Here is a 26,702-nt window from a genome sequence, read left to right as displayed (position 1 = left end):
TCTGTATTTCTTTTTTGATGTGTGAAATATAATGATATTTTAGCTGTCTTGGAAGTGTTTATTAAAAATGAAGTTATATGGATTCGCTAAAAAGAATTATGTTTTGTCAAAAACTTACTTTATTTTTATTTGCTGTTACAGTCTAGTCCCAACTACCATGAAGAAAAGTACAGATGTGAATATCTTCACAACAAGTTGGCTCATATCAAAAGACTTATAGGTGAATTTGACCAACGGCAAGCAGGGTCATGGCATTAGGGCTCTGGACCAGAAGATGTGAATAAACTAAAGATTATTTATTTAAAATTCCATACAGCTTATTCTAAGATTTAAAAATAAGTGAAAGTTCTCTAGGACAGGAGTTTCAGCGTTGGCAGTCTGAATTGCTGTTTTGTTGATGGTGAGGATGTTGCTTCTCTGCATAGTTGAAGCTGCTTTTTTCGGGTCCCTTTTTCCTTAATTCTTACTTGTTTATCCATGGAAATCATTTTACCATTGGGTATTGGGGATCCAGACTCTATAGTTCTGAGGTTGTGCACATTTTTCAAATGAAAAATTGTAGTTAAAAAAAACTTTTCAATGACTACAAGCCTATTTTCTGAATTTTTTTCTTCTGAATGCAAAACTATTTGCCTTAAGTGGTACAGAGTTTTAAAATTTGCACAAAATAAAAAAAATGAAACACTGGGGAGGGTTAAAAGGTAGTATATAACTTTTATATACCTACCTATCAACAAGAAACACTTATTCCTGTGATTTCAACCCCCACTACAGTGGTTGCCTTACGGTGTTTTCTTATGTACCTGAAATGTACTTAATCCATTTTTCCATAAATACACTGCTTCCCGCTGTGTAAAAATGGGGAGCATTCTGTGGCCTACTATGGCTGAAATAGGTGTGTGTGTGTGTGTGTGTGTGTGAGAGAGAGAGAGAGAGAGAGTTGCATGCGTACACAATATGGAGGCAGGAATGGTACATAGGCCAAATGTTCAGGTTGATATAACTAACAAGTGTTAGTGCAGGACAAATTTGTCAGCTTTCTTACCAGAGATAAATTGATACTTTAAAAACAATTCTATAGTTTGGAGCAAAATTATAAAATTAAACATGTAGGTGACCTATTTATATACTGCTATAAAAGTATTTTTTGAAGAGAAATATGCAATGAAGCTATTGCCTACATGAAATCTATATTTAAAGATTTTTTTCCTGTGGGTCAGGAATATAACAAAGATGTATTTAACTATAAAATACTGTGATCATCAAACAGCACAAACTTTCATTTCATGGTGTTAATTGGTTTAATTTAATTAAACCATCACTTTATCATGTGGGAACATAAGTTATTTGGTCAAAACATAGACTTATATTTGTCTTTTCTTTTTGTCTTAATATATTTCTTTCAAAGTGCTGCCAATTGAAAAGGGAAGCATTATGTTTACAAATCTAATTTTTTTAATGTTTGCCAACATTTTGGTAGTATCTTTAATAAACTTGTCTTCAGCATCAACTTTGTTGTCATGTATTGCTCAGTAGAACATAACTTATGATAAAATTTAAGTTAGTGTATTATTCCTAAATAATTTAGAGAAAGGTTCAGATTATAGGAGGGGCAGCACAATTCCAGCCATTATAGTGGCTCAAATTTGAGAGGAAGATAGCAACATTTTGTACTATGCTGGCTCTAGGTTTGTGCCAAATCTCAGGATTTGTGGATGTGTGGATGAGCAGAAGAACTCAAGAAGTGGCACACCCACACAGCCATCCAAACACCTGGCTCTGCCAAGAGAACACTAGTACCAATGGAGATTTAGATAGATATATCAGGAGATTTTCAGTGGAGAATTGTTCTGCTGGCATCTCTTCACTTGTGCCATTTCCTAAGGCCTCCCTTCCGGGTGAGATGAGGATTGAAGATTAAATCTCTGGTATGTTTCACTGGCAAGAAAGTAACGTGAGGGGAAACTTGTAGCCCATTGTTGCAAGCAAGAATTGCATTTCTCCCTAGTAAACACCTTGTTAAGATACTGCAATTTTCACATCACTTATTTACAGTAGAGAATACAAAATATTATCTCCCCTTGTTCTACCAGTACCGTTGCCCTGACAGTGTTTGATTTTGGGGAATATGTTTGATTTGGGTATCCTTCTCTGATGCGTGGTATGCTTGTTTTTATATTTGGGTTGGGTTGGGTTTGGTTGGGTTTTAAAAAGAACCTTCACATGTAAGCCACCTAGAATTATCTGGGTGATTGAACTGACTTACAATTGATACAATTGAGAAACACATAAGTCTATAGAATTATGATGGGTATAGGATACTGAAGTTGGTAGAATAATAGTACCTCTTATTTCTGATTATCAACTTGAAAGTCTTCCTGTATCAATGTAGAACCAAATTATGTTACATGGCATTTGACAGAATTTTTGTTGAACACAAACCACGTCAGAAACCTCAAACTAATGTTTTATCTGAGTTAAATTTTCTTTGTAACTGGTCAGTTTTTGTAGTACCATTTGAACCTTGGTGCAGTTGCTTGCTTTAAGTTGGTAGACATCATACTGAATGGTTTAAAACCTTGACTTATAACTCACTTGGGAATTTTGGCACCCCTCTCAAATTGGTTCTAGCTTATGTTCTTATACCATTCTCACATTTGGATGATAGCAGATTTATTTCTGGCTCAGCTTCACAATATCCAGAATTGAAAAAAGTTGTATTTTCTTTTGCAACAGTGTTGTTGTTTATGAATAATCTGTTTCCCCATTGGTAGGTATTTTTTCCTCACTCCAACCCTTGGCTTGACCTGTGGTGATCCCATTCTGATGCCATTAAAGGGAAAACTTAGCCTAACAACTGTACAATCACAGCAAATTATTATTATTTTTATTATTATTATTATTATTATTACTCCTCCTCCTCCTCCTCCTCCTCCTCCTCCTCTTCCTATAACCAGGCAAATGTACACCACCTGCATATTCCACTTTAAAACACACTTGGGTTTCATGGATCTGGATAATTTTGAGGCGGAGATCCTTCAATGTTCTTGTAGGCCCTTTAGCCCAAGCGAAGGAAATGGATGATATTCACAAGTGGCTCAACTTTCCCACAGAGTGCTTGAAGTGTCACCATCTTACCATGTTTTTATTTTTAAATATGTTATGTTTTGAATCTTGGTTTTATAATTTTATCTATTGGCTATTTATATTTTTTTCATTTTTTTTTTCATGAACATATGGTTGTTTAGCTGTATGACTATAATTGCCATGAATCTTTATTGATTCAGCAGTATATGTATGAATGAATGAATGAATGAATGAATGAATGAATGAATGAATGAATGAATATGCAGACACTGCTACACAATATATATCAAAAACTTGGAAGTGAGCTCACTCAGAAAACTTTAGCAAAAGAAGGCCCTGATCCAAAGGACTACCCCACCCTCTGGAACAGTGCTTTATATCCACTGTCCTAAAATGCCACTCTAGACCTTTCTAGAGCAGTAGTCAAAGTATCCTGAGCCAATGGAGCCAGAATTGAAAATGGCAATCAAGCAGGAATTCATTATATATGCTTGAGGCATACCATTTTATTTCATTTATGCTTTAATTTGCATAAATGACCAGATGTCAGTACAGCTATGTGGTGCCTGGCTAGAGGTTTAAAACTCCATACAACTATTAATTGGGTAAGAGGGTCACTAATTTTTAACAGTGGTATGCATTACGGCTGCTGCATTTGCTTCTAGGATTGCATGATTGCTATTGAAGCCTCCCTACCACAGCCGCGTTGTCCTGAAAAAATGCATGGTGCTTTAATGACTTGCTGACACAAGCTGTGTTTGTTCACCTGCACCTTTCAAAACTTACCTTCCAATTTAAATCTAAAGCATGGCACAGTCCTAATATTTATACAGGAAGGAGAATGCGATGGCTATCACTTGGTCTTATTTGTCAGATGTTACCTTTGCCTCTTGCTATTTCCATCTCAGGTCCCCAAATCCTAAATGTTGCACATACAACTTGTGATGTTTTGTGTATACTGTTATGTTAATATCATGATAATATTATCTGTCTGCTTCATAATGAAAGTACCATACTTGGTACTTACCATATGGAAAAGATCAGTAATGTAATTACTCATTTCAGTGGTCTACTCTAAGCAGGGAAAGAATTTTAAGACTCCAGTTGAATTAGCACCACCATCCTAATTCATTTATACAATCAGCTTTGATTGTGGAAATGGTATCTCACAACAGAAAGCAAAAGAAATTTCATAACAAGGCAACTTACCTGTGCTGTCCCTGTCAGCTAGATGCCCCTTCAGAACAACTCAGCAGAATAGAAAAACACATTATGAACTCAGTGAAGAGGTACATGACATTGTTAACTGATTTTATTCAAAAGCAAACAGAGTGATTGAGTTTGCTCTACACAATCTTTTCAGGAGAAATACTCACCCACATACACCTAAAATGCTTTGGGGAAAAAAGGAGGCAAGATGTCCCAGTAGGCGTCTGCTGTTAGAGGCAATCTTCTTGTCTGTCAGCTCCCAAATGTTTGATATCTATCCTTTTTAATATGCTTTTATACTTGAAAATAAATCCTATTCTGTCCTTATTAATTCATATCTGAGAGGATAGGGGCTTTTTGGCTCAGAAAATTCAAACAAATTCTTTTAAATACTTTGCCACCCCTTGTTTCTACTGTCCCCTTTATTGAACATTCAAAGGTAGTTCTTAGTTTCGCACCTAGCAGTATCTTGCACATTCCATATGTTCATATCAGCAATATGGAGATTATGCTGCAGACATAATCTTGCTTCTGAGCGGTTCCTTTTGCTTGTCCGCAAGCTGGTTGGCATTTTTTTCAGGAACATGGTCTTGTCTCAGGAGTCCTTATAGGGTATAAACATTTCAACCATTGTTTTCCCATCTCTTGGTTCTTGACCATTCTTTTGTGTAAGCTTTCAGCCTTTTCCCAGCCTCATTCTGCCATTCCAGCCTATTTCAAACTTTTCGATCTTCCATGATTGCACTAAAATGATCACCTTTAACCTTGTGGACACTTGGTTACATTGCCATAGTATGCATAGGGACATCTAAACTCACAACAACAATTTGTTGACATAAGAACAACACTGTTAGCACTATTGGCCATTTCAGCCTTCTAAATTGAAATAAAATAAATAGGGTTTTTTTCTATCACAATAACTGCGATCCCTGTATTATATAATTAGGTGAGTTAGGTTCCCATGATTGGAAGAATGGCATAACCATACCAAGATTGAATAGCATCTAAAATGATGCTTTAGAGCAGCTTTCAACTTGGTGAAACCTGGATATGTTGAATTAAAATTTCTGTCATCCTTAGCCAGCCAACTGTTGTCAATGAGTTATAGTCCAGCTTATCTGGAGGACGCTGGTATGAAGAAGGCTACTATTGGTTACCTATGATGAAATCATCAATTTATTTGACTGCAAAGCCTGTGTGATTTCTTCTCTGGCTGAAAGTAAAGACACTAATCACTTAGATACATTAATTTTAGGACAATTGTTTAATATTTTCATATGCTTTTTCTGTTAATTTGCTTTGACCTAAATTATATGTCAGCTCTTGGTAACAGAACTATTAGCTGGTAAACATTTTAATCTGAGCTGTTGAGCTTAGAAACAAAAATGTGTATCCACAGATCTGTGTTAGCCTGAACTAAGTCTAGACATTCACATATATAATATTGAATTCTATTTTAGGACTTCCAGGAGTAGCACATACAGCGAATAGTCTCTGTTCATTCTGTGCTTAAAGGATATTTCCATAGCATGTAAGGTCCATAAATTTGACACCCTTCAACCAGCACTGAGATAGCATCGGGCAGCTTCCTTTAATATGAGAAATGAACTTGGTCTGATTATTTATGACAGCTAATAGCAACAATTGTTCTCACCTTCTCCATGTCCTGTTGGACAAGAATAAAACAAAGTTTCTGAATTGTACATATTGATATGGTGTTAGTCACTGCAAGCTGATGAAAGAAATTTCCTTCTCTGTAGAATAAAAACATTTGTTTATTTATTGTAGTAGGCTTACAGATCTCAACGGACAGGCAGGGAACACTGGGCGATGGCAGTCAAATAAATCTCCAGGTCCTAAGCCATTAAGGGCTTTAAAAATGACCACCTGCACCTGGAATTGCACCTGGAAACAAACTGGCAACCAGTGAAGCTCTTGAAACAGAGGTGTTAATGGGCAAATCAGATAATGCCTATAACATATCAAGTTGCTGCATTTGAGACTAGATGCAGTTTCTGAGTGCTTTTCAAGAGCAGCTCCAGGTAGAGCACACTGCAAAGCAGGAGTGGCAGAAGCAAAGCCTCCAGGTCCAAGAAAGGGTGTAATTGGTACACAAGATAGATCTCTGCAAAGGCTCTCCTAGCCACAGCTGCTATCTACCCCTCAAGCAAGAACTTGAGTGCAGGAGAAACCCCAGATTACAAATGATCTCTGCATAGGGAACCAAAACCCCATCCAAAGCCAAAGATGGAACATCTCTGGAATCAGAAGACTTCCACACACAAAACTACTCCAGTTCGCTTGGACTGAGCCTGTTCATTGCTATTCAGATCTTCACAGCCTCCAGAGATTAGGACAGAATCTCATCCTCATGTCCTACAAATACCCTATCAGGACTCACTGGAACAGCAAGGAAGCTACAGTTTTTAATGAATCATCTGGATGGATATTCTGCTGTAATTTAATGGGAGAACATAACTATAGTATTAGGAGCCTAGCACTTTGCTAAGGATTTTTCTCATACAGATGAATATAATAGACAGTAAAACAAATAATGGGGCCAATTTTCAGTTTGGAATTGGCTGCATCTATAGAACCTTGGAAAAGGAAATTTGGCAACCAGCATCTGATATTAAAGGACAAAAGAAAGGTTTTTTGGATCTTGGATTTTGGATCCAAAAGATTGGAAAGAAAAAAATGATAAAGTGTCCCTCCAGTTGAGTGTGACCTTTTATGATCACATAGACAGGTCCACATAATTTTCTTGGCTACAATATGGAAGTGGTTTGCCATTGCCTTCTTGTGGGATTTTTTGTGGCTTCTCAGTGTGGTCTATAGCCTTGGGATTTCCTGGTGGATTCCCACTGAAATACCACCCAGGTCCTAGAATGCTTACCTTTTTGTGATCAGTCAAGGCTAGCTGGGTGCAAGCTAGCTATCTGGACTTCAGAGGAGAAATCAGCCAGCCAAAATATTCTGGAAATTAGTGGCTAAGAGAAAGGAATATTTTGTCTGGACAAAATTATGTCTATGTCTCCCTAAGCCCAGGGATGAGTAACCTTTTGTAGCCAAGAGATATTCTTAGAGTTTTTGAGGGACTGAGAGCCACAAGCTGGATGGGTACAAATCACATGTGTGGGTGAGCCATATTATACTCCACATGAATTCTCATTCATCCTGGTTGCAGTTCATATACCTCCTGCTTCCTCAAATAGCGCAATACAGACTTTAGCAGACCAGATAGTTGGTATAGAACAGAAATATACAGACTCTTATTATTTTAGGAGACTTTAACAGTACTAATCTTACTTATGAGTTGCCCAGATATATACAACATGTCAGTCCTACTAGAGGCAAGAATACATTGGATCATTGTTACACTACATTAAAAGGAGCCTACCGCTCTATACCAAGTGCAGCAACTGGATTGTTTGATCATTGTATGATCCATCTTATTCCCACCTACAGGCAGAGACTTAAAACTGCGAAGCCTGTGATTAAACCAGCGAAGATATGGTCGGATAATGCTAAGTTAAACCTACAGGCCTGCTTAGAATGCACAGTCTGGAATGTTTTTGAAGCTGCCTTGGCAGATCTGGATGAGTATACCGATGCTGTGACATCATATATTAGTTTTTGTGAGGGCATGGTGTGCCCACCAAAAACATACGTATATATAACAATAAGCTGTGGTTCACAGCAAAGCTCAAACAGTTGTGTCATGACAAGGAGGAGGACTACAGGAATGGGGACAGGATTATGTATAATCAGGCCAGAGATGTACTTACGAGAGAGATTAAGGCAGCAAAGAGAAATTACTCAGAAAAGCTGAAAAATCAGCTTTCGGCAAATGATCCTGCAACTGTGTGGAAAAACCTGAAGAACTGTTGGCTACAACAACCCTCCTCTCTTGACTGAAGAGAGTCATCAATTGGCAGATGACCTCAATATGTTTTACTGTAGGTTTGAGAAGAAACAACTGCTATCTGCTGCTACTAATTGTATTTCAGATACATCATTGGCATCAAACTTCTCTACAGCTATTCCCAATTCCCTAGGTCCCTTACCTGGTTATCCTAAAAAAAGAAGTGCGAGGTCTATTTCAAAAACAAAAGATTGGAAAAGCTCCAGGCCCAGATGGTGTGACCACCTCCTGTCTGAAAGCTTGTGCGGAACAACTGGCCCCCATTTTTACACATATTTTTAATAAATCACTGGAGATGTATTATGTCCCTTCTTGCTTTAAAAGCTCTACAGTCATTCCAGTTCCTAAGAAATCCTCCATCAGCAAGCTGAACAACTACAGACCTGTTGCACTGACATCTGTAGTTATGAAGACCTTTGAGAGGTTAGTGCTGGCTCATCTAAGAACCATCACGGATCCCCTGTTAGATCCATTGCAGTTTGCTTATCGAGGAAATAGGTCAGTAAATGATGCTGTTAACATGGCCTTACACTATATTCTGCAACACCTTGAATCTCCAGAGTCTTACATGGCTGGCTGGGGAATTCTGGGAGTTGAGGTCCACCCATCTTAAAGATGTCAAAGCTGAGAAACACTGTTTTAGAGAATTGCAGGCAAGAGCTATATTTATATCACCACACACTCCAAAATACTTTTTTAGAATCAATTATAAAGTGTTCTACATTATTACAAAGCATTATCAAAGATTTAACAGAATTCAGTGAACTTTGGGTCTTAAAGCAAGGTTAGTTAGGCCTCAGGAACAAAACATTTAAGGTCAAAATGCCACAGAAATTGCACCAGCATTTGAATTCTGTCAGAAATGTATAAAGTCCTGGCTTTTACCCACATATAGCTAATGTTGACTAGGGCTGGCTGCAGAAACAGGGCTATCCAGGAATGACAGTCTTCTCCTGAGGAGACTATTTTACCTGAGCAGAGGACTATTCCCAATGTACTTTTCCAAGCAATGTGACCTGACACTTCTCTACCTACCTGCCCTTTGCTCTGAACCCAGCAGCCCCATTGCTTCCTCAGTTGTGGTGGCTACAGTATGTCATTGCCAGGGCTGTAGAGTGAGAGACCAAGGAAATTGGTTCTATCAAGATTTTTGTGCCAGGCCTTCTCTCCAGCTTCTGCTCTTGTTCTCCATCTCCCTCTCAGAAAAGAACCCACCTGGGCCCAGGACAATGGTGCAGTTAACAGCACAGTAAAAGTCTTGACTGGATCTACCTAAGACTACTTTGCTGATAATCCCAACAATAATTGAGATTCGTCATGACCATACATTTTTCCAGGCTGGATTTAGTTCTTTTTTAGTGATGTAAATTTAAATAGTCTGAATAAAACAATCTGAAGATCAAACACAAAGGACTCTGACTTCAGAATTTTCTCTCTATTCAGCACTCTCCAAGTCTAGCATTGCCAGGAGAGAAGTGAGAAAGTAGACAGACTCATCTCTCCCACGCCTTACTGGTGATTTTTTTTCTCTGTACAATTTCTACCAATGAATTTAAGTCAGGTCTAGAACTGGCCTATATTTTGAGGTGTGGCAGAGGGCCAGTGAGGCAATTGAGGAGCTTTAGCACCACAGTCCCTCCTTGTAGCCCTATTTCCTTTTATTTGCCTTCCCAACCATAGGATTTTCCTACAAAATTAGAGAAAGGAATGCAAGGAATCCTATGGCTTCAGGGATGCTGTTCTAGGAGTCTCAGGATTGCTGCTCATTAGGCAGTGGTGAAACATTGTGACCCTGCAAGTTATCTATTGCAAGGCAATTTTAAAATGCTGCTGCAGTGATGCTGCCTATAATGAATTGGGTTACACAGATTCTTAGGCTTATCATTTTTAATACTCACAGCACAGCACTGAAAGTGAACATTAGTCTCTGTGTTCAGATTACTGACACAGCCTTTCTCCCTCCAGAAAACATGCACGCCCAAGCACACACATACACTTGCAGAATTCTATGATTTTTTAATCAAAGGCACAGTGTAAAATTTTGCTACTGAGAATTCCAGTCCAAGCTGGAAGATGCTGAACTTCCAGCAAATTGAAGTGAAATATGTTGAAAACTCCAAATGCATTTCATGTTATTTGTTGCATTGATTGATTGATTTGATTTTTAGACTGTCACACTCGTCAGTTTACTAGGAATAACACATTCATGGTACAAATAATTTGCTAATAAATACAACCATTAAAAAAACCACACTCTTCATTAATATAAAATCAGAGTGATACATAAAGTTTGCTTCCTTTATAAAAGTACCCAAATTTTCCCCCTGTAATTGCTATCCCATAGCTGGATTCTTATATTGCCTGCTTCCAATTCAGTCTTATATAGAGTAAATCTTAGATTGATTGTGTCCATCCACAATATTAGTGATTTGTAAAGCAGAGTCATAAAAGATTCCACTCAGTAGTATTTGTGGAGCATAGATTCCAGAGAGATTTTACCTACTGCATAGCAGCAGTGCTGTTTCACAATCTGCTCTTTGTTTGGTGAAGTTTTCCGTAGCTTTCTTCGTGCATATATACTCGTGTCTAGTTTGCTTTAGGCTATGCAAATCAGAGATCTACTGGTGCCTGATTAGCTCTAGGATTGCCACTGGAAAAAGTATAGGAGACTTATTGTCTTTTCATAAAGCCTGACAATCAGGTCTCAGAACATGGTGCATACTGCTTACCGATTAATGAAGTACTGGTCTCGTGCAGACAAGCACACTGGCCATACGTAATCTCTTATCCCACCTTATAAAAACAGGTTTGTCTATTTGAGAAGGGTCATCTCTATGATCAGAAGGGCTTTTGCTACAAGAAACTGTATTCATAGAAAGTCTTCTCCAAAACCAGTGTTTTATTCCATTACTCAGTGCTTTCCTGCAATACACTGTACGCCAATGTTTTTTCACAAAGCTACAAGAGTGTATGGAATAGGGCAGAAGCTCTTGGAGGGGGACAGTGTGGTTGGTTGACTAGAGACCAGGCACAAACTCAGACATCCTCCTGAACTTCCCCTATTTGCATTTCACAGTCACATTAATTGCTTTAATAGTGTTGCACTGATAAATTTCTGTCTTTCAAAATGAGCATCAGAGATGGATGTGTTGATAGAAATAAAGCAAAGGAAGGAGAATTTCAGGTTTATATATTTTCTCTTTAACCTTCATGATGCAAATAATTTCATTGTCTGTAATAATAATAGCCACTATAGCAAAGTACCAACATCGTACCAAGTGCTATACATATGTTAAAATCAAGATAGTGTTGACCTGTAGGATTGCGGTTTAAACACACACACACACACACAAAAATTGATAGGGAAAGAGAAGTTAACTGGGCCAGAAGATTTTAACTCTAAGTATGAGGAAGCTGTTGGGATACCTGTGTCAAACCTTCCCCTCTCCTTCCCTCCCTCCACTCCCCCAAGTCCACCCAGGTTTTCAACACTGAGTGGGAAGAGCTGAAGGGAGACTCCATATACATTCAGCTGAAAATGATTACAATCCTTGTGACCAGGAATGCAGGAAATGTATTTAGTTATATAAATAACCACTAATAATTTGAAGTGCTACAGTCTAAGCACAAATTAGACTTAATTTTGCTATCATAGTTCTTCCTAATAACAGCCCCATGTGGGTAATAACTGAATAAGTAAGCCACAAAGAGGGCAATGATTCTGGGGAGCCCCAAACTATAGAGAAAAATGGATGGAGACCATAATGGAGACCCCCAACAGTATAACAAAGACTATGTGCCTGAAAAATAGCTCAGCTAATTACACAGATGGGACAGATGAAGGACTCTTTAACCAGAGTTTGGTATCCCTTCATTCTTTTTGCCAAAAAAGGGAGCAGAAATCTTGCAGTCTTGTTCAGAGTCATTTTGTTGTTTAATATACTTAGCTCTCTTTTTAACTTTCCTGACCACCTTTTTTTGACCCTAATTGTTTTATGAGGGGTTCCTGCATTTCCTTTATATCCATCCTTGCATATTGACTCATAATTCCTCAGATTATTTACAGGTTGTTCCTTCAAAAATTGGTCCTAAGCTATTTGGGGCTCAAGAGGCCAAGTCCAGCACTCACTCTGAACTGAAGCCAAAAGAAATAGGAAACCAATTAAACTGGCAGCAAAGACGAACATAGACTGGTTTCTTCATTTGGAGCCAACTGCCAGAAGTAGGGCAGCCACTTGCCAATCTTGCCAGGCACTCAGCCCTCAGGCGGAGCAGAAATGGCTCTGTGCTGGGCAGCTGAGGGGCGGCTGCACCCATTGGCCTGCACTGAAGTGCCATCCCTCCCTGGACTCAGAGCTGTTTCTTCTCAGTTTAACCGAGGACATGTAGTGCCTGGCAAGTTCAGCAAGCTGCTGCCCTACTTTCCTGCTGCCGTGTGTGGAAGTAAGATAATTTCAATTGCTGTGAGCCACAAGTGGGGCAGTGCCCTCTTTTCTCTCCCTCCTTGTCTCTGTCATTCTACTTTGCTCTCACCTCACTTGTTACACCCTCTAAAATAGGCAGGGAGTGATGCTTCATTTTTTGGGGTGGAGGTAGTCCTCACCATGCGAGAGGTACATGGCTCTCAAGTTCTCCAGAGTTTAATTCAGTTCGCTAAAGATGCAATTCTGTTTTCTCTGGGTCTGCCAGGGTTCAAGCTGGCAATTTTTAAAAAGCAACTCTTCGCTTTTTTATTTCTTTTTATGTGGCTTTCTTTAAAAAATCCACATAACCATCTTTAACCATGAGGGACTTTACCCAACACAACTCCACTATGATATATTTGATGGACCAAGGGCATTTTTGCTCCATTATTCTTCATTTGTAAATAATGCTGGCTTTCACTTCAAACTTATTGTAAACAGATCTTTTTTTATAAAATAAATATGAAGTTAGTCATTAGTGAGATGTGGCCAAGATCACACTGCATATATTTATATGGTAAACATAGTGTGTTCAATTGGATTTTAGGCCAATAGTTTATTCATGCTCCCAAATGATTTATAGGCAAATAATAAAAATTTCCAACCCAATACATTTTTATCAAAGAGTGTATTATTAGTAATTTGGATCCTGATTAAATTGAGGGGGGGCCAATTTAAAGCCCCAAATTTCAGTTTAGGCTCAAGAAATCTGAAACCTCTGTGTTTCTCCATTAAATGTAACTGGACAACACCATAGGGAAAATATTTTTTCCTATGTGACAGAATGTACAACATGCTACGAATAGTCTAAGAAATAACGGCACACAAGGGGAAACATTGTTGGAATGCTGGGATGTTGATGACGCCTATGAGGAAGAAACTGTCTGCACTGGAAGAAAATAAAAAAGATTGGCACATTAAATGTATGAAGCATGAACCATGTGAAGAAGGATATGCTAGGAATGATTGGAGGTGCTAGAAATTGAAAATAAAGTTCTAAAACATTGGAAAGAATGGAGAGAACTTATGCATAATGCTTCTGAAAGTCAGATGTGACTGATCAGATTAAGAAAAAGGAGGGGGGGGGAAATAATTTTGCAGCCCTTGGCTTAGAAAAACCTGATTATCCCTGCTCTAAAACATCATTTTAAAATCACAATGGCTGGATTAACATATTAAACCAAAACCACATAGACCACTTTATGGTTTAGTGCAAAGCATGAACCCCGTCCTAGAATAGATTAGAATAATCTCATGTGAAAGCACTGAAGACCCTAAGTCCACCCAGCTCAGTAATATTGTGGTTGAATTAAGGTTTGAAGCTGGTAAAGGCACTTAGCTGCTATTGCCACCACAGCATCTAGAGAAAATATGGTGCTTTGGCATCTACATCTATTGTGCTTTCAGTTCTGTTGGATGTGCTTAGGTCTATGACAATGTTATTGGTAGCTACCATTTCCTGGATCTTCTCTGGAGCCCCAGGAGAGTGAAAATGCCAGGATTTTGTGAGATACGATATCCCTGCTTGGCTAGGTGATTGTATCATTGCTCTGGCTGCCAACCATGTGCTGTGCTGGCTGTCATGGTAGTTCCTCCCCAAACCAATATCTCCGTCCAAAGCTGATCACCTTTCTCCTTTCCCTAATGGATTAAGCACAGCAGCTCATGGTGACTTCAATCCTGCAATAATGCTTACCAGTGTAGTAGAACTATAGGTTGACTTGCTGGCCAGGATTTGTGAGGTTCCCCCCCCCCCCACTTTGGCTTCTTATCAACACCAATTTGCAATTTTATATATGTTTTATGGTTTGATCCTGCCTTTGTTTGAGAAGGTAAAGGCATCCTTCTTGGTTCTCTACTTCTCCTCTTAACTTCACAACAAACTCTGAGAGATAGACTAGGTAGAGACTGGCTCAAAGTTACTTGGTGAATTTCATGGCTGGGTTTGAACCTGCTACAAACTAAAATCAAGTTCATTTTCCATCCATGCATTCTTATGTACTTGAAACTGTCCCATCCAAACAAAAGGAAAATATTGACAGGCTTGGAAAAATGTGGGAATCCAAACAATTCCAAGGAGTTGTGGATCCTTCAAAGTAACAAAATAACCCTATAAGAATTGAGCTTCACCACAGAACAAGAATAGACAATCAAATATTAAAAAAAAAAAAGTTTGAGGACCTTTAAGTGGGGTGGCCTTCAAGGGCAACCTATGGGATATGGACAGCAGCTGGACTGTTCACCCTTTCTCAAAGAAGGTGTGTGTGTGTGTGGGGGGGGAATCCCTAAGGAATGAATCATGTCAAAAGGAAGACCCCATGCTTACTGGATAAGCAATATTGGTTAGAAAGGAATTAAAACCGGAGGGGGGGCAAAATGGGAGGGGTCTCCAGGAATAAAACAAGACTGATTGAGCAGATAGTGCACACTCTGCACTGCAACAAGTTGTGGCAAGAACTGCATGTTTTATTGATTTTCTTTTGCTGTTTTCCTGTGTTCCTGGGTCACACATATAAGGGTGAAAAACAGGTTGGCAGAATGTTAAACTTACCAATAAGAAATGAATCAAGGCAGCAGCATCACAAGCCCTTTTAATTAGATAGTTTCTAAATCCTGGGTCATATAAGCCAGCCTTATTTTTTGTTCATCTTCTAAGTGGGAGGGAATCCTGAAGGCTGCTGACTCATGAACAGTACTATTTCCTGCAGTCAATTGAAAGCCTTGGTGCCAAGCAAGTTTGATCATGATGTAGCTAATAGGAAGTGTTTTAACTACGACACCAAGTGTTAGAAGATTCAGCTGCACATTTTAGGACCATTTAAACATAGTAGTTGGACAATTATAGGAAGTCCAAATAAGCTTACTGAATAGGACCAGCATAACTTCAAGGGAACTCTTTTATATATCACCCACATGGATCATCTATTATGATTTATACACTCACTGCTCATTATGTTATGCAGCACTCCACAAAGTAATACAAGGAATAAAAAAAAAAAGTTCCTTGCCTCTCCCAACAACCTTACAACCTGCTTGCATTTACTGTTGTTTTAAAGCTCATATACTAGAAGATATGCCAAACACAACAGAGGCGCAGTCCATGACTAAGGGGCTTCTGGTCAAGGTTGGGTATGGATGCAGAAACCAGGATACACTGACGAGCTCCTTGGAGGCCTGTTACTGCAAGAGGGCAAGTGCTGTTACCACATGGAATCTGTTTCCATAGCTGGCCCCTAAATGGCCAAAACAAGCAGTAGGACAAAGGATCATGTGGTAGAGGACTGGGATGTAAACTTGTGCTGTTTTGCCTATTGGCCAAGACCTACAGAAAGCAGGTCTATATCCTTCCCACATTAATTTCCCTTTTAAAAAGTAATATGACATACCCCATGGCTGAGTTTGCAAATCATACTAAGCCATGATCTATAGGTTAGTACAATGTGTGAAGTTAGCCAATAGTGGCCTATTCAATAAACCATGACTTAAGTCAATATGTGCACTCACGTTATGTGTTCAGTGAGGCCTAGTCAGCACCAATTTCATTGACTGCTTCTTGTGGGGGACATAGGAATCCTACATGCCATGAAAATAATGAGTAGAAGTCACAATGATGTCACAGGCCGATGCAACTAATGCAAATTATATAATTTGTAGCATGATTCATGTGACATCACTTTCCCTGCTGGTCCCCCCTATGCATCCCTGTGGAATGCCATGACTTCAGGTTACATACAATTTGTTCAGTTAGGCCATTCTTCCTAATTTGGTTCCTTCTCAAATAGTTAAATTCTCATCATTCTCAATCAGTGCATTCGTTGGTCATCTTATGAATGAAAGTTGCAGCACAACACAACTGAAGAGCATCAGCTTAAAGAAACCTATACTAAACATTAGATATTGCTTGATGGCAACCATGCATTCATCACACTTAGTTCTTAATTAAGGGGTCTCTCTCTCTCTCTCCCTCTCTCTCCCTTAGAGCCAGTGTTGACTCTTGCTGGACTGCCTGGACTAGTCCCTGCAGTTTTCTTGGAAAGATTTTTCGGAAGTGTTCTTCCTAAGGGTGAGACAGAATGACTTGCTCAAGTTCACCCAGCTGGCTTTGTGCCTAAAGTGGGACTAGAACTCACATTATCCCAGTTTCTAGTCTAGTGCCTTAACTACTACACCAAACTGTCTCTCTTCTCTAAAAAAATCGTTCTCCATAAAATACATGTTTGTGTATATGTGTGTTTTTAAGTTGAATGTCCTATCTGGATTGTGATTGTGATGAATTGTACAACGCAGACTGGAGATGAAAAATTGTGGCTGTACTACAATTCTCATCATTCCTCATTACTGGCCAGAGTGCCTGATGCTAGTCCAACTGGCTAGTCCAGCAAATTCTGAAGGTTCAAAAATGTCTTTGAAATCCAGAAGAGCATCATTCCTAGATCATATGAGTGAATTCCCTTCCTCAGCAAACCCAGCTTCATATCTTATTTTCCGTGCTGCTGTTCATCTCCCAGGGAGGAGACCAGTCATTAGGAGTGAGCGTCAGCTCATTAAAAACAGGGCATCACTATAAAAGCAAGGAAGCTAATGACTAACAGTTGAGCACATACCTTATGAAAGCCCAGCCTCAGCTTGGTATTCAGACTTGGTACATCAGGAAATTTCACTGAATGAGTAGGAGGACCAAGGATTGCGAAGCCTGTTTGTAATTAGCTACTGGATTGCATATCGTCTACATCATCCTGGACTATGGACAAGCCTGCCACAATTATGATTCTTTTTTTTTTTAATAGTGTTATCATTGTAGATGACGCTTGATCTCAAATATTGTTAGACTGCAAATATTGTTGTTGTTGTTTTAAAGCTCTTGAATTACAGTAACTCTCTCCTTTCCAGTCCTATGGATTGTAACCTTTGTAAGCTTTGACAAACACACAGCTCCACTCCGCTCTGCTCGATCCTTCCCATGTAGTAGGGGGAGGCAACCTTTCAAGTGCAACATGAGGCGACAGTAGATAAAATCAGGAACTGATGCCTGAGAAGAAAGACCTTTTAAACTTAAAAACATTTCAAATATATTTGAAAAAGCACTAATCACTATCCCCTACCCATCCACCCTCCAGAGTAAACCCACAGTTATGTTACAGTAATATCAGTGACCATGGTTGACTGCAATAGTTAAATCCACAGACTTACAATGCAAATAAATCAGTAAAAATTGGTAAAATTAGTAAGATTTCTCAGACTCCCATAATGAAGCAAAAATAAAAGTATTAAGTATATTGTAACTGTCTTCTGTTTCTCGCTAGCACTGAACTCATTATTTCTAAAAGAGTTAATTTAAAAAAATGATCCCCACTATCACAAAGAATAAGAACTTGGAATCACAATTGCTCCATCAATATACACCCTATATATACATGTCACATTTTCCCCAATCCTTTCCAAGCTGCTTTGCCCTATTTGGCTGTCCCTCGAAGGGCATCCTATTGCATCATCATGAATAAACTCTCTGAAAAAAATGCTCTTTTTCAAAAGCAAATATTGCACATACTGTGAAAAGCAAAAGTTCAGTGGCTAAAATTAAACATAAAGACATTTTGCAATTGTTTGAGACTGAAACAAAGAGAGGTTGAGACTGAAATCCACAGTATTATGGATATTTTCTGTTTCTCTTCCTCTCTGTATTCCACATATACCACAGAACTAGAAATTTTGAGGGCTATAAGGCCTGGGGAATCACTCTGGTCTTGGTCTGAAAGAATAGCATTAGAATTTTTTCTACAGCAGCAACTGTTTTTGTGAAGGGACTTTTTAATATCCACAATATGCTGTTGTGTCCACAATATGCTGTCGTGGAGGGAAATAATGCCTGGTCATTCAGGAAAGTATATATTCTTGAAGGATGCACTAAACCAATTTGAGTTGTATTTTATTTATTATAAACTAGCATTCATTTCTATGCCAAAGAAGCCCAGATTCTTATATAGTAATGTGCATTAAGAACACTTTATTATATAACTCTGTGTGTGTATGTATATACATACTCACACACACACAAACACTCATACACTTTTTAATTTGGTTTTATTTTTCATTCTGTTCTTCATTAAAGGAATTCAAAAGGGCATATGTGGTAGTCTTCCTACCCATTCTTTTTATGCTCCCAAGTACTCTCTCTGAGTAAACTACCTTTAGATACAGTGTGTTGCCTGCTATCACCAAGTAAGTTTAATCTCTGAGTGATTTGAAGATGAATCATCCTGGGACTAGTTCCACACTTCATTTCCTTTATTTAATTATACATTGAATAACTTGCCAGTTATGATAAATTTTAGGGTTCTTCTAAAATATCCATAGAGAATAAGAAGAGAGAAGACAGGACATAGAATTTGGAGATCAGGAATTATGGTAGCAGAGCAGAAGTTATGGAATTGAGACTAGAAGTTGTATAAAAAAAAATAAACATTCTTTCTATTATTGGTCTGCCATGTGAATACTAGAATTTTGTATTTTATTTTATTTTATTTATTTTATTTTTTGTGGATTCTTTAGACCAGAAGACACTTTGTTAATGTAGCATTTCATATTCATATAGGACACAGAGATAGATGATAAAATAGACAAACAGACATAAACATATGGGGGGGGGGGACAATCCTTGTCCAGTCAAAGCACAAACCTTCAGGAATCAATTATCAAAGCAAGCTTATTGGATGACAGTTTGTTTGAAAGTTTATTTTCCAGGAATGGAATAGTAAGATATAAGAGGGCTCCTAAAATGTTTGACCTTGGTATAACTCAAAAATAAACATTATTTATTTATAACTTACTGGTTGTTCCACTAATGATCCATGAGTCATGGCTTTTTCCAGTGTTTGTCTCTACATTCTGATTCTATTTGCTTATAATACACAGTATACTGCATATAAACAGAAGAAAACAGTAGTACTTTCCTTTCTACACTGATGGCTTGTGTCATTGTTCATTAACAACTGAAATAATTTCTTCTATATTGATTATTCCATTGATGTACAGATCTGTTTACTGGCTGCTGATACATTGGCAACAGGATCACATGTGTATGAACCAGAGTTCTGTGAAGACAGTTTAAAGCATATAATCATCTCAGCTTCAATATATAAGTATTTAAAGAGAACATATAAAATGGTCTAAATTAAAGCAGTGTTGTTCCTGGGGCTATAATGTCAATTAGGGGCACTTAATTTCCTCCATGGTAATAAAATTTTGCTTCATATCTAATTAGAGGGCACTACTTCAAAGAGCAGCCAATAATCTAAGAAGGTAGCAAAGTTTTGTTTAGTAACTCATAAAAAAGAGAGTTAGGATTTTAGCAACACATCCCACTCTGGCATTTATTACCTAATTTATTTATTCCGCAAAACAAATATTCACAATATGATTTTAAACTTTGGGCTTAATGGTCTTAATGAGCTTTTTGATGGCAATATCTGCTGCACTTGGGGATCTGCTAGGGGGAATGCTGGAGCTGGAGGAAAATATAATCTGCCTTTTTAAAGAATTACATAGGCTTTCACCGTCGAAGAGAACTGTAGTCTCCTGGTCCAATGGGAAGTACAGAAACATGATGGTTGAGGAGTACCTGGCTAAAGTGAGCTAAAACGCTGGGCTGATAATCTAAGGCAGTGTCTTTTTTCAGAATGCCAGCCTGTTGTTGTTTTATTCAAATGTAATTTGTAAATTACTATTTATGTCTGTTAGGAACACATTTCCATTTATGCAGAAATGACTGAAACTACAGATGGATGCTGGTTAATATTAAGTTCTGTATCCTGAGGATTTCAACCTGTATGTGTGAGACACCTCCTGTTTTCTAAAACATATGGAAACAAATGGAAACAGAAATCTCAGGAGAGGGGAATGGGGGAGGAGGAGGAGGAGGAGGAGGAGGAGGAGGAACTGTATGCAGCAAATGAGGTTTAAGTATCTCAGTAATTCGACCATGAAGTTCATTATGTGTTGCCTGGGGCCAAACTCTCTCAACATATTTAATCTCACAGAACTATTGTAAAAAGTAGAACAGGGAGAATACAAATAAGGCAGGGAAAGCACGTAGAGTATGACTTCTGACATTTTTCCCAAGCCCTTTATCAGCATTGACCAGACATTTGTGCATATGTGTGCGCTGGGAAGCACAGGGCAGGCTGCACATTCTTCTCTCTGGATCATTTGACCAGGTGGAAGGGGGCTTAGAAAGGAGTAGGTAACAATATTTTGAGCTTCCTGCCAGCTGCCTCTCCCATAGATATGCACTGAAAGAATCTGAGGGGAAAATTGCCCCAGCCCCCCATCTGACCCAGACCATTTTTAAAACTTGGTCTTTCTTTTACTGCTCCCCCCAACACACAAACAGCCATCAAATCTGGTCCTATTCTATTCAGTTTTATGCTGATGGATGAACAGACAGGGGTCATGACTTCCTTTCCATGATTTCTTACCAACATTCTGTTGGGTTGCAAAGAAGAAAAAGAGCCAATTACATTTGACTAACTTTCCATGTATATGTATGTGCAAAAAGTTAACTGACCTAACAGGCTGAAATGTTGTTTTCTGTGAGGATCTTCCTGGAGGTATAGCAATTTTCAGTTTTCTCCTGCCAAGAGCAGAAAGAGAATCCTATCCTGGGTGTAGAAAATCCAGCCTTGGTGCATCACTCACAGACTTTGCAGTTTGATCTTAAAAGTAAAACAATTAATTTGGGGGAAGATATATTCTTTTTGGAAGGGCAGGAAAGGCACTGTTTTGCTAACTCATGACGTACATCCTTTAAATAAATACATTTACTGCAGTGCTTTTAGGAAATGCTCAAATACCATACAGAAATTAGCTATGCAACTACCAGTTAAATGAACAGTGGATACCCTATGACCCTCCAACTATTATTCAGCACCAGCTCATCTTTTCCTTAATCAGTGACCAGACTGGCTTTGACTCTCAGGGGCTGGTGGCCAACTACATCTCAAGTGTTACAGTTGCCTACACCCAAATTAAATAGATCCCATGGTTTATATATACCACATAAACTCTTCATCCCTGCTTAATTTGACTGGAGTCTACTGGATGTTTTTTCTTCTATTATTTCTCCCCAAAAACAATCTAACAGCCCCTGTCTTTGTAGTGGTAACGGAAAACTATGCAAACATTTGATGGGACTGTCCTTGCAGATGCTTCCATGCTCACAGGTTCCCCTGAGATCAATGGATACTAATGTATGTGAATGTCTGTCCAGGGCCATTAATGGAACGTACCAAGGATTACCAGTGTTAGATCAGAGGCCCTAAGCATTATATTATAGGAAACATGATTGCAACATGGATCACTATTTTCTGATTGATAAAATTTGTTTCTTTTGTTTCTTTTATTTTTCTTTTATTTCTATTCTAATATTCTGCTGGGTAAAACCGAGTGAAAACTTGTCAGACTAAAACTCTTAATTAAACTTTGCCATAGCTTTTATTAGTGACTGGTGAGTATTAGCACTTTGATCAATTGCAGTATTTTTCTCACTATCTTGATGAAATTAGAAAATGTAACACAATGGAACAATGCTGCCATCTACAGGGCAGGGCGGCATTACGTAGCATAAATGGATGAACTAAACCAGCATATAATTTCATTAATAATTATGTGTAACAATCATCTATTGTGTATATTCATCATGCCTCGTGGACAGCATGCATAAAGAGAGGAAATTATTCACATTTCCTGGTCTATATATAGACACAACTTCCAAAAAGATTTGGGTTATAAGCATATGACATTGCTGATTTTGTTGTATAACATCCACAGATCTCTACACTTTCAGTAAGTCCTGAGGGAATTTGTATATGTCAACTGCATTTTATACATTGATTTAAAAATACACACATTTCCTGAATTCTGCTTAATTCTAAAGAAATATTTGTTTCACCTTCAGTGTCCTTACTTTGTTTGAATTGCGATCTCAAAGGAAAGCCAAACCTTTTTAACCCTTTGTGATCAACCCATAAGTGAGACTTTTTTGTATCATCCTCTCCCACAACCACCTCCACCTCCTCTTCCTCCTCCTCCTCCTCCTCCTCCTTCTTCTTCTTCATCATCATCATCATCATCATCATCATCATCATGCCTTTCAACCCATAAGGCACCTAAAGTTAACAACAAATATAGCGCACAAAATATTATAAAACTTTAAATCACTCTAAACTAACTCAAATTACTATAAACAAGTTACTGTAAACTAGATCAAAGAAGCAGCTAAAGGAGAATTTCTTCAACCTTTTCCTAAAGCCATAAAAAGTGGGAACTTAGGACAACCCCCAAAGGAATACATTCTATAGCTTGGGAGCAACATAGAAGAGGTCCTCCCATGTATGCCTAACAAATACATTTTTAAGAGGCCCTCTCCTACTGATCTGAGTCTAACCGATTCATAGCGAGGTAGATTGTCCTTCAGCCAGAAGTGGTATCAGGAGATGGTCAATTGCAAGCAAAGAAGGAACTGTCCTGTTTCCCCCCACCCCCACCCCCATCTGCTTCTTTCCATTTGACATGCCCTCTGACTACCAGGTGCAGGAATAAAAACCCAAGCAGCCACTGAGACAGAACCATGAGAGATCTTGGTCTCACAAGCTTCTTAAGAGTGTTGTTTCTCCAATGGATGAGGAAGAGATAGCTATAATTCCCAATCAACTGTTCAGATGACATAGTTGGCTGGAGAGAGTTAATTTAACCCCAAGCAGATTCAGGGCTGTTTGGAGTTAAATGTATCCCTTTAGGAATATTAGATATTCCTAAAATAAGAATATAACCATCTTATTTGGTTTTTCTGAGCATACAACATGTTAATCACCTTATGACCCAGTGCTGTAGGAAGGAGTATGTAGAGGTAATCTCAAATGGTTGCATTTTTTTTCTGAATCAAAGCCCTGAATTTAAAGAATAGTTCAGTTGTGGCAAAAGGTATGAAGGGAAATTATTCTTGGTGGTGCTCAAGAAAAAGCTGGACAATGTCATGGATATATCAGGTATAATTAAGTAATACAGAAGATGACTCCATTAGAAATTTCATACATTATGCACCATGTTCTTTGCATAAGAAACTGTGGATTTGCATAAGAAACTGTGGATTGCACTTCTACAAGCCATCAGCTTGGATGGTTTGCATCTGTTTATTCTCCTCTTTACTGTTTCATGGACTTCCTATCTGGATAATCAAGATAAATCATGAGCAACCTAGTTGTACAGGGCTGTTTTCTCTTACTTGGTTTCAGAGACTGCTTGTTTGCACTGGGATCTCCATTCTGTATGTCTGTGGAATGTCCCCAGCTGAGCTTCACAGGGCATGTATCATCTTTCAGTCAGCCAAGCCTGTATATTTTGAGTCATCCTTCTTGCTAGCAACCTTCCACATTTAACTCTAGAGCTGTTCTTGTTATGGACTTGTTTTTGCTAGGTAGTAGAGAATTGCAGAGGCAATTCTTGCATTTTCTCAGTAATGGATCATGAGGGTAATGCCAAGGATATTCCACATGTCTTCATTTGTCTGGATTGTCTTGTTGTGCCAGGTAACCACTGTAACGTACTACATAGTTTGGAGAGCCTGTTCACGTTTCTTCATTGCTAGCTTTCCATTCCGTACATTGATATTGGTGTGGTGACTGTTCGGTAGACTTTGAATTTCAGGTATAGAGGAATTTTTCAGGTCATTATTCGCATTTAATAAAAACTTAAATAAAAGGAAAAGAAAAAAATTGTAGGAACCCTGGCTTGCCTGAAAGCTTTCTTCCTCTTTTATTCCTTGCTCTAACTGATGATCTATATGAGACAAAAATAAATTACTGTATATCATCTAAATTAATTTTATCAAAACATGTAGGAATGAAAATATATTTAGAAAAAGATTATTGATATGAAACATGCTTTTTCTCTTGGGGTTCTGTTTCTCCATTGCCTTCTGCCTATTTTCTAATTCCATCAAAAATTCATAAAATAAAGTTTGTGTTACATACAAATTATTTTCTGTTCTGTCCATTATCACTCACTGTAGCATCAGAGTAACTTGATAAATGCCAACAGGACTGTAACCACAACAAGGCAACTGAGAAACCAGAGGGAGGTATTACCATGGATCCCTTGAGGATTGCAAAAACACAAAATGTACTGTATTTAGGGAACCAAGCCCACAGAAAGCAAAATGGAAAGACACACACCAAAAGAACTGAATAAGAACTGAGCTTTAGACTGTTTCAATGTACTTATTATGTGTTTTGTGTCAGCAATAAGTGGTTACAATAACTACACTGACATACAACAGTAAGTTATTTATAGCTGCTGCAATTCCTTGCAGCATTTTAGTCATGGGAATTATGGCAAATAAAATTGCTACATTGATAGATGGGCATCTTGCTCCATTGTCCACATTCACCGAGATGCTCCACCCTTCCCATTCTGTCTCCAGAATATCTATTCCTCCAAAATGAAGCTCAGCAGCAGGCCTGGATGTGTTGGGGAAAACGGATTTTTTTTTATATTCACTGTTGTCCAACTAATCTTTAATAACAGTTGATGCACATTATGCCTTTTATCTTAAAATTCATTTGAAAAGCATTGTGGCCTAAATACTGTGAATTTTATTTTATTTATTTTAAAGATTGCTACCCAGCTTTTTAGAGAAAAGACTTGCAAAATGAGTGGTAAAACAGCAAGACAATAAAAAGGGAAAATATTAAAATGTATTAAATAAATATTAGTGAATAGACTAAAGAATGGTTGTCTCCTATGTATTATGGGAGATTACTAGATTAACTAGGTTAATGAAGATATACTAAAGATTAACTAGGTTGTATTATCAACTGGGAATAACTCCCAGTTTTAGAAACATACTTGGAAAAGTTAGCTAAATTTAGCAGCTCATTTCCGAAAGGGTTAAGGTTATGTAAAACTTATATATAATGTTACATAATCCCAATAGGAATTGTGAAAATAAATTAGGAATATTCTGATACTTTCTAAAAATATCTAACAAAAGAGCATCCTCTTTTGTTTGCAGTGTAAGCAAACAAATTCTGAGCATTATTATCAATCAATACTTTTGTATTACAAAAAATGAATAAATAAATCAAAAGACCCAAATGCACTGTGAAAAACTGAAGAAGAGAGAAAAAGGCTACCACCCTGATTTTTAAAATCCCCCTGAAGACATCCCTAGGTTTAGGGAAATAAACATGGGTGTAAGTAATCCTTCAGATATCCTGGCTACAAACAAGGGAAATTAACAGTCATTAAAATTTATCTAGGGTAATGTTTTTGTCATGATCATATAATAAAATAAAGCCAAATATAACTATCTCAATTTAAATAAAGACATCAGGTTCATTAATTTTTCACTTAGTCACTTTGAAATCAGAATTAGTAGATTAATTCTGATGTGCTAAAAAATCATTTTAAAAAATAGAATGTATTAGATATAGAAAGAAACTGTGTGCTGTTCAATAAGTGATAATACTGACTCTATAGTTCAAGGAGAAAAGGTTGTATGAAATGGCTTCTCACCCACCTTTGATTCAGCGCACATTTGTCTGGGTGTCCAGGCCTTTCCACATTTGTACCTAAGTTGGTACAAAGGTGCCCTGGCAACATCTTTTTTCTGCCATGTCCCTATGAAGTTGTGTTCATCTCTTCTTCAGCCAATGACTAAGACAGATTTAGGTCATCCTTAGAGGTTTTTCCCTTATTCCAACAAGGTGTGTAAGATGTCCTTATCTTTATCATCTATTTTATGTGAAGAAAGACTTAAGAAGAAACAAGCTGGAATCAACAATGGGGAACTTCATGCCAGTGTAGTTTTGTGCCAACTCAAAGATAGTTAGCACTTCTGTTCAGCAGTAGAGCAAGGCCTGAAGTTTCGTGGAAGTCAATGGAATATTTTCATGTTAGACATGTAAAACTGAATTATTATTTATTATTTATCTGATTTGTTATAGCCACCCTACTGCAAAAGA

At 38.0% G+C, this 26,702-nt stretch overlaps 1 protein-coding gene across 1 annotated transcript in view; it reads left to right on the top strand.

The window, feature by feature from the left end:
- The window catches only part of ELL2 (elongation factor for RNA polymerase II 2), a 43,397-nt gene extending 41,887 nt beyond the window's left edge, over positions 1 to 1,510 (top strand). Inside the window, exon 12 of the mRNA XM_007430927.2 lies at positions 142 to 1,510. Within this exon, the coding sequence (XP_007430989.1) occupies positions 142 to 258 (117 nt within the window). The 3' untranslated portion in view covers positions 259 to 1,510. The remainder of the gene's footprint in view (positions 1 to 141) is intronic.
- Positions 1,511 to 26,702: the final 25,192 nt, after the last annotated feature.

Source organism: Python bivittatus, unplaced genomic scaffold (genome assembly GCF_059951505.1).
Source record: "Python bivittatus isolate LINGU-HERP-01145 unplaced genomic scaffold, Pbiv_v1 ctg000850_np1212, whole genome shotgun sequence".
In the NCBI taxonomy this organism is placed as follows: Eukaryota; Metazoa; Chordata; class Lepidosauria; order Squamata; family Pythonidae; genus Python; species Python bivittatus.
The sequence above is the reverse complement of the archived record's forward strand: the minus strand, read 5'-3'. Positions and strand labels throughout refer to the sequence as shown.